The sequence below is a fragment of the Tauraco erythrolophus genome, chromosome 27 (genome assembly GCF_009769465.1).
Source record: "Tauraco erythrolophus isolate bTauEry1 chromosome 27, bTauEry1.pri, whole genome shotgun sequence".
NCBI lineage: Eukaryota > Metazoa > Chordata > Aves > Musophagiformes > Musophagidae > Tauraco > Tauraco erythrolophus.
In genome coordinates, this window is record NC_141491.1 from 3184916 (window position 1) to 3193765 (window position 8850).

At 59.9% G+C, this 8850-nt stretch overlaps 1 protein-coding gene across 1 annotated transcript; it reads left to right on the forward strand.

Annotated features, from left to right (window-relative positions):
• Nucleotides 1–1007: 1007 nt before the first annotated feature.
• On the forward strand, nucleotides 1008–5739 carry REN (renin). The gene is made up of 9 exons (XM_086627334.1): nucleotides 1008–1108; nucleotides 1727–1883; nucleotides 2039–2162; nucleotides 2443–2561; nucleotides 2712–2917; nucleotides 4100–4222; nucleotides 4798–4942; nucleotides 5053–5151; nucleotides 5578–5739. Exons 1-9 carry the CDS (start codon nucleotides 1008–1010, stop codon nucleotides 5737–5739), a joined length of 1236 nt encoding a protein of 411 aa, XP_086483460.1.
• Nucleotides 5740–8850: the final 3111 nt, after the last annotated feature.

Genomic DNA, 8850 nt, shown 5'->3' on the forward strand with positions numbered 1-8850 from the left:
TGAGGTCAAGCACTGGGCTGGGAACCACGGGGCCTGATCCGGCACCCCCTACCCTGGGCTGTACACTGCTCGGGGAAACACAGCCGGGCGTGAGCTGGGGGCTAGGGATGCACCCTGTACATCACTGTAGGAGTCCTCTGCAACCCACACTGGGGTTTTTGGGCACAGCAGCTCGGGCACCCAGGGCCACACTGGGCTCCTCTGCACCCTGCTTCTACAAGGCAGAGAACAGACCACACTTCCAACCATGGCGTGCCTGGCTGGGCTGTGGGTGCTTGTACCTTGGTCTAATATCATATGTAACAACTGCATAGAGTTTAGCTGTTCTCTGCCTCAGGCTCTGCGTGAGGGTTCTGCCCCCTCACTGGTGTGATGAAGCTGGGGGAGCTTTCCCCTCCTCACTGTGCTCAGAGCAGCCCCTATAAGGGCAGTGGGATCTGGTGGATTTGCAGCTGGTGTCTGCGTGGCTGAGCACCCTTTGCTGTTCCCCACCCTAGTTCTTTGGGGAAAACCCCCTTCCTCTACAGGCTGAAGCTCAGAGACACCTCCTTGGCCAGACTGCCATCTAGACCTAAGCCACGACCACCTGTGTCAGCATCACCCACCAGCTCTCCTGATTGACACCAGCAGGCATTTGGCCCATGCCCTGCACACACAGTGTTAGTGATGGCCAGGTGCTGACATGTAGCAACGCTAGTAATTGCTAGGAGCGTGGGTTCACAGCTCCCAGCTATTCACAGCTCCCCTTGCCAGGCACTCTTGCCAGTTGTGCGCACCTACTGCTGGGCACGGGGCTCTCCCAGCCACGTCACCCTCCATGGGGGCTGTCGTGGTCGGTCAGCATCCAGCCACCTGCTCACAGTGCTGCCCATGGGATCTCCAGCCCTCCCCTGGCCAGCGGGGAGGAGAAACCCACACGGATGCAGAAGCCCAGGCTATAAAAGCATCCTCCCCTTAGGGATGCAATGAGGCTGCTGGCAAAGGAGGCAGCTGCCCTGGAGAGCACGATGCCAGCAGGATGCAGCAGGAGGGTGCAGCAGTATCTGGTGGTCTTGGCTGTGACCTGGGGTGCCAGCTTCTTCCCCTCGCCAGCCCAGGCTTTGCAGAGGTAGAAGGCTTGCGTGTCACAGGTGGCCCACAACGTCGCGGGTCTTGCAGTGTCCCCTTGGTTTTGGGTGCTTGGGTGGGTGCTGAGGACTGAAGGACTCTCCTCCTGCGATACGTGCTGCAGCCGTGCTGGGAAACCCTCTTCCTCCTCCTTCTCTGTCCTGCACTACCACACCTGCTCTTCCTTGCTCCTCTTCCTCTCTCCCCTTGAGCACCGCACGGCTCAGCAGCATCTCTGTCTCCCAAATAACCCAAGAGGCAAGACGAGGCATGGGGCTGGGCTCAGCCCATGGGTGGCTGCCCTGTGTCGGTAGGTGCCTCCTACAGCAGGAACCCCGTGGGGTCCCTGCCCGGGGTGGGCCGTGCTGCATCCCCCCTGCTGCATCCCCCCCTGCTGCATCCCACCTGCTCCATCGCCCCTGCTGCATCCCCCCGGGGCCGGTGTGGGGCTGGCGGTGCCGCGGGACCGGGACCCCCGGGGGCCCGGCTGGCAGCCCCACGGCGCGGGGAGCTGCTGCCATCTAGAGCCACCCGGCTGGATTTCCCAAGGCAGGAGTGCTGGGGGAGTGATGGGGGTCTCCCCGGTCCCCCAGCCCCGGCCTCACCCCCCCCCCCGCAGGATCGCGCTGCGGAGGATGCCCTCCATCCGCCAGACGCTGCAGGAGATGGGTGTGAAGGTGTCGGACGTCTTCCCCGAGCTGAGGCAGAGCAGACGCAGCAGCACAGCTGGTCCCCGAAACGGGACGGCTCCCACCCTCCTCACTAACTACCTGGATGTGAGTATGTCCCTGTGTCACCCCAACACGGCCCTGCACCCCCTGGGTCCCACCCACTGCGCCCCATGGTGCATTTGCTGCCGGGGTCTGCGTGAGCCCCCCGTCCTGTCTGAGCTGTGCCCCCCGTGATGCTCCCCATGCTGTGCCTCTTCTAGACCCAGTATTTCGGCGAGATCAGCATCGGCACCCCCGCGCAGACCTTCAAGGTGGTCTTCGACACGGGCTCGGCCAATCTGTGGGTGCCATCCTACAAGTGCTCCCCCCTCTACAGCGCCTGCAGTGAGTACGGGGGCACGGCCAGAAGCTGGGTGGGGGCTGGACCCCTCCAGTTTCAGCTCCAGCAAACGTGGGCAAGTCCCTCCATCTCAAGAGCTCATCAAAGTGGGCTGTGGTGGGCTTACCTTTGCATGGGGGGGTCTGTCTGCTGCTGTCCAGTCCCCTGGCACTGGAGCAGGGTGGGTTCATCATCCTGCAGAGGCTGGGGGAGCAGAGACCCTCAGCCAGTCCTGCCACCACCACCTCCCTTGCTTTCTTTGATGCACCTTCTCCCTCTCCCCAGTTTCCCACAGCCGCTACGACTCTTCCAAGTCACGGACATACATAGCCAACGGCACCGGCTTCGCTATCCGCTATGGGACAGGGAATGTCAAAGGCTTCCTCAGCCAGGACATCGTCATGGTGAGTGTGTGCCCTGAATTCTCCCACCCAGAGCCGCTGGCTCAGCCAGGAGATGCCCACATGTGGCTCTGCTCCCCCAAGAGTACGGGGGCTCTTTGGGGAAGTTAGCCCCCACCAGCTCCCTGCAAGGACACTTGTGCCCTTCCCCAGGTATCAGACATTCCCATCATCCAGGTGTTTGCCGAGGCGACAGTGCTGCCTGCCTTCCCCTTCATCTTTGCCAGGTTTGACGGGGTGCTGGGGATGGGCTACCCCAGCCAGGCCATTGACGGCATCACCCCCGTCTTTGACCGGATCCTCTCCCAGCAGATCCTCAAGGAAGACGTGTTTTCTGTCTACTACAGCCGGTGGGTCTCGTGGGGAGCAGGCGCCGGGGCTGGGGAGGTGTTTGTGTTGCAGGGCATGAGTGTTGCAACCGCGGCGGTGCTGGGTTTACGTCTCAGAATTGGGAAAGAGCCGTGGCTGGGGCTGCAGGGCCTGGGGTGGGGTGGAGGGCACGGGTGTGTGGAGGAGCTGTGCTGGAATGAGGCCGCACAAGAGGCAGAGCCAGGTGGATGCTTACCCAGAGCTGCTGGGCAGGGAGTGCTGATGCTGGGAGCGGCTGCTCCCCGCTCGTCTGTCACTGTCAGATTGCACAAAGTCACCAGCTCCGCTGGCGGGGCTGGAGCAATCCCAGCCAGGAGTGGATTTAGTGTTTCATCTACAGGCAAAATACAAAAAACCCCAAAAATCTACTGAAGAAAATCCTGCACCAGCAGCCAAACCTCCTTTCATTTCTTGCCCAAGCAGCCCTCCTCCCAGCAGCACCAAAACCTGCAGGAGCAGTGGGAGGGCTCATCCTGGCAGAGCAGGAATGCTGTCCCCCTGCCCCAGCACTCCCCACTGGCCCTGGGTACAGCAGCCTGGACATGTGCAGGGACAAACAGACCCACAAGCACATGCTTACAGCAGGCACGGTGGCTCTTTACCTCGACTAAAGGTGGATCCATCAATAATGAACAAAGCCTAATGATGCTGGCTGCAAGCGCAGCCTTGCCTGGGTGCCACCTGGGTCTCCTTGTCACCCTGGGGACACAGATGCCCTGGGACCACGGGCTTACGGAGCACCTCTCTCTTTGCAGAGCCTCCAAGTAAGAAGACGAAAAACACGAGCACTCTCGAGACAGCACCCACTAACAGTCACCCGTGCACCTCAGGGCCGGGCAGCAGACCCTGCTCGTGCTGCCAGCCCCCAGCCAGCCCTGGCACTGGTCCGTAGGAGCTCACACATGGCAGCAGCCCCGCGCCGGGCTCTGCCTGCATGCCTGCCCTGTGCAGGAGACAGCACCGACCTGCTTGGAGACCTCAGCATGTGGTACCCCCTCTCCTGCTGGCTCTCGCACCCCTCTGAACTAACTCGGGGTTTCTTCTGCTCCAACCTGCTCTCCGCCACTGCTAACCGGGTCAGCAGAGCCTCACGGGCAAGGCTGGTCACTTCCCGCTGTTTTTTCAGGGACAGCAGCCAAGGGGGAATCACTGCACTGTGTTTTGCACCCTAGGAATGCTCCTCTGAAACCTGGGGGGGAAATAATCCTGGGAGGCAGCGACCCAACCTACTACACCGGGGACTTCCACTACCTGAATGTCAGCAGAAGTGGCTACTGGCAGATCAGCATGAAGGGGTGAGGCCGAGGAGCATCTGCACAGCACCGGGCCGCATCCTGCAAACCTCCCGGGTGTGCAAGGGCTGGCCTGGGAAAAGCTTCCCAGGTGCTGGGGAACGTGGTCCACGGAGGCGGGTGTTCCCTCGGAGTCGCTGGCGGATGCTTTTCCCTTTGGAGGGGAGCGGGGTGGGTTCCTCCAGCACAGAGCTGTTCGGGTGCTCTGCAAGTGCCCGGAATGCAGAGGGGGTGGCACCGTGGGCTGATTCAACTTGGAAGCTGCAGTGGAAGTTTAACCCCCTGTAGTTCTGCAGGAGTGTGAAGCACTGAAACAATTCTGCTTTGTTTAATTTCAAAAAAAGAAAAACCACACATGATGAGGCTTAGCTTTCAGGTTTGAGAAGCCTGAAGGGGTGGTTCTTGGTGCTACTGGAGAGCCTGTGCTCCGGAGGCACTGGGAGCAGCACATGCTCTGCTTGGTCAATATTCCCTGGACAAAGATGTGGCACACTCGCCCGTGGGCACGTACAGCCCTGGGATCCAAGCTGCAACCAGTGCAAGAGGCTGAGGGTCACCCCTCTCCCCTCCCACTCCAGAGTGTCTGTAGGGGCTGAAATCCTGTTCTGCAAGGAAGGCTGCTCAGTGGCTGTCGACACGGGAGCATCCTACATCACGGGCCCAGCTGGCCCCATCTCCGTGCTGATGAAAGCCATCGGGGCAGCAGAAATGGCAGAAGGAGAGGTGAGCACACCCCCACTCTGCCCCGCTCCGCGTCCCTGACCCCCACCACCTATTCCCTGGCCCATCCCTGCCCCAGCAAACGGGCTCAGTGCTGTCTCCTCCTCCTGCAGTATGTGGTTGACTGCGACCGAGTCCCTCAGCTGCCCAACATCTCCTTCCACCTGGGGGGGAAGGCTTACGCGCTCAGTGGCTCAGCCTACATCCTTCGGGTAAGGTGCACCCCTCCGTGCAGGGTGGGAGGGTGGCTCTCCCCAGGCTGGGTGTTTCTGCTGGGGAGAACTGTGCACCTCGGGGTGCAGCTCTCCTGCAGCATCCTGCGCCTTCCTGGCTCCCCTAAAGCAGCTGAGATGAGCCCCAGAATGATGCTTCTTGTTTTCTCCCAAAACCTTCCTGTTCGGCAGAGGTGTCCAGATGAGCCAGACCAACCTGTCACTGCTTCCTTGGGTGGATTTGGGGAAATTTGGGGTGAGCGGCAAAGAGCAGAGACAGGCAGGGATCCTTCTTCCTGGAGGAAGGAATGTTGAGGCCAAGCAGAGGGTGCTGAGCTGGGGATCACAGCCCTTCCTCGGGCAAGCTGCAGTACAGATCTCCCTCCCGGCACCTCCATCACTGCACGGATCTCCTCCTCTTTGCAGCAATCCCAGTATGGGGAGGACATCTGTGTAGTGGCTTTCTCAGGGCTGGACATCCCACCCCCAGCCGGTCCCCTCTGGATCCTGGGCGCCAGCTTCATCGGGCACTACTACACCAAATTCGACCGGCGCAACAACTGCATCGGTTTTGCCACGTCCCGCTGACGGCCAAGGAGAGACGGGGGAACCAGCCTGGAGGCAAAAGTACCAGCAGAAGAAATGATTTGAAGTGCAAACGAGAACAGCGTTTCCTTACAGCTCAGCCACCTCCTCTCTGCACTGAGGCAACTGCAAAACCTCGCCTTCTCCCACTCCAAAACCCCCGCTCTGCTTCCCGAGAGCCTCTGCTGCTGGGGAGAACTGAGCCTTAAACACATCTTCTAGCGAGCGTGTTCAGGCTGGAAATCAAAGCAGGATCCCGTGTCCAGAGTTGCGTCTCCAGGGACTTCTAGGGTGATGGGCAATAGAGCACCTGGCATGCAGTGGGTCGCTGCTGGCTGACCTGGAGGTGCTTGCAGGTTGCAGACAGACTGAGGAGGGATGATCTGCTAAAGTTTGTGTTATTCTTTGGACAGGAGAAAAATAATGTCTGTGTTTAATGATAGATTTAGCTGGTGTTAACGCTGCCCCTCTCCATGACTTTAATAATAAACAGTCTCAGAGCAACAGGATGCTGCTGAGTGGATGCTTGTTCTTGCAGAAGGGAAAAACCGGACAGTTTTACTAAGAGAACTGGACAACAAGTGTCCCTCTGCTGGGATCCATCACAGCAGACACAGCATTTACATCCCTCCCTGTTTCATAAGACTGAAACAACCTCCCAGTTAGTGTCACAGCATCTGCGCGTAGGGAAATCGAGGTCTTTTCAAACAGCAAACAAGCCCTTTCTGCAGGCAATGAGCTGTTGTGTGGGCTGCCCATGCCTTGACCTGCCTTCCCGTGGAGGGCTCAGGACCACTGGTCGCACTGCTGGGGACAGAGGGACAGGGCTGTACATCTGTTTTGCTGCTCTTTGGGGAGGGGAAGGTGCCTGCGGGTCTGGCTAAGGGTGGCTGACATCCCACCAGGAAGGCAGCTCTTGCTGCCCCAGTGCCTGGATCCGTTTTCAGTGCCATGCTGACTCGAGCTAACAATTCGGCTTGTCTCTGTCCTGGCCGTGTGCTGAGATGCTCAGCAGGAGCACACTGGAGCTGCGAGCCCTGTGCCCGCTGGCCTGGCAGGAGGGGCAGGCCAGTGCTCCCAGTGAGAGGCTGACATTTCCAGTTCTGCGGGAGAGCTGCAGTGCTTCAAGTTACAGCCCAGCAGCTGCGAATCCAAGCTCTCCCCAATGCCAAGTGGTTTGCAACATGCTCTCATCTCCGGTTCGACCAGCTCAGGTGCTGTGACTGCCGTGGTCTGCAGCCGAGCCCTGGGAAATGTGCTTGTAAAGCAGAGCCTGGAGCAAGCCACCATCTGAGCACGATCGCTCGCAGAAGCTTCTCATCCACATTTCTGCCACCAGCGATGGCTGCTGATGAATTCCCAGTGCTGCTCGAAGCACAGGCTGGCATGAGGCATCCCTGCCTCTCAGGCTGTAGGGATGTTTGGGAGAGCGATGCTCCTTCCAGCACCAAAACCGCTTGCCAGCCCTCCCTCCCTCCCAGCACAGCACCTCGTCCCCTGCCCCATGGAGCGGCAGCGCAGCCTTACAGCAGAGAGGATGTGCCTAAGCGGATGTTTGTCCCTCCCGGGGGGGTCTCCGCAGCCATGTAGCGTTTAAACCTCTAAACGCCGGGATGCACAACCCTGGGCTTCCAAGGACAGGAAATTCAAGGCACCCAGTGATGTTACTTGTTTCTTACCATCGCCTCCTGCAGCACTGATCCAGCACCTCCAACGCGGGGTGAGGAGAGCAGTGGCGAGGGCTTTTTTGGGGCCTGGGGGTGGAGGGATGGGGCCCCCACGCTCGGCGTATCTTGCTTTTGTCCAACGTTTCCTGAGCACACCCAGGTGCTCCAGGCAGCTGCTCGGCAGCGCAGGAAACCCCAGGAGCTGGGAAGCAGCAGCAGCGCAGGCAGGGAAGGCACAGGAGGGAGGGCAGAGCTGCCCAGAAACCCTCGGCATGGGGATTTCTGCACAGATCAGCACTGGAGCTCCAGCCTGGCTTCTCTGCAACCTTCTGGTACAGAGATGCTGGCAAGCTTCTCCTCTTCCTTCCTACTGCAGGGAAACTCTCCACTTCAAAATAACTAAGCCTCCTCTCTCCTATTTTACACTGCCAAGGCTCTGGTCTGCAGAAGATGAGTGGTTGCGAGCTTGAAAAAGCACCAGGTGACTTAAGCCCCCATGATGGCTTCTGCGTAAGGCCTCAGCTGGAAAATGGTCAGGCTGGCCTAAAATAAGATGGTTTTGTGGATCCAGCTCTATTCTAGACAAGCAGTGGGAGAGAAAAATGCCTGGGCTGCTGCAGTGCTGCTCCTGGGCCCCTTAAGCCGGTCTATTAACGCCTCTAATCATCTGTGCCAGGGCAATTTCCCGCTGGCTGCTGCGCGGTGCTGGCAGCGAGGCACTGCCGCCCGCCGCTGCCCAGGACTGCCGCTCGCGGTTGTTACGGGCGAGCAATTAGGCCGCGCTCAGCCCAGCAAAGCAGCAATTATGACCATCCTATTAAAACTGACAGAGCTCACTCTATATTTAGAAACCCGGGGAACTGGCTGGTTTATTTTTTTCCCCTTCCTTAAACGATTTTCCCCAAGTCTCCATGGTCCATTTAGCTGGTTGCAGCCGCAGCCAGCTGTAAACTTTGGAGGGGGCATTCTCTGCTCCCAGCCATGTGCGGTCGTTATTTCCTCTGATAATGAAGGCGGGCTGGCACGGGGTCAGCAGGCTGCGGGGGGCTGTGCCAAGGGGCCAGTCGTGCTCTATCTGTAACTATCAAACCTCTCTCCAGCCCACCTGTAAATCCGCTGTGGGGGTCAGCGCTTGGTGGGTGAGATGGCAGCGTGGGCTGGAGGGGCCAATCCACAGGGAACACGTCCCCTCCTGCAGCCCTGGGTGCTGCCAGCACATCCCAGCGCGCATCCCACGCGCGGCATCCCCATCCTTTTCATACCGGATCCCAAAGCGATGGTGGGGCTGTGCCTCCGGGGATGGAGCGGGGATAGACGAGGCGACCGGGCGGCGGCAGGTGCGGAGGGGAGGGTGTCCCGGTGCGGGTCCGGTGCGGGTCGCGCTGACCTCACAATGCGGGCGGGCGCTGCCGCGGGAGGCGGGCGGCGGGGGGCGGGCCAGTGACTC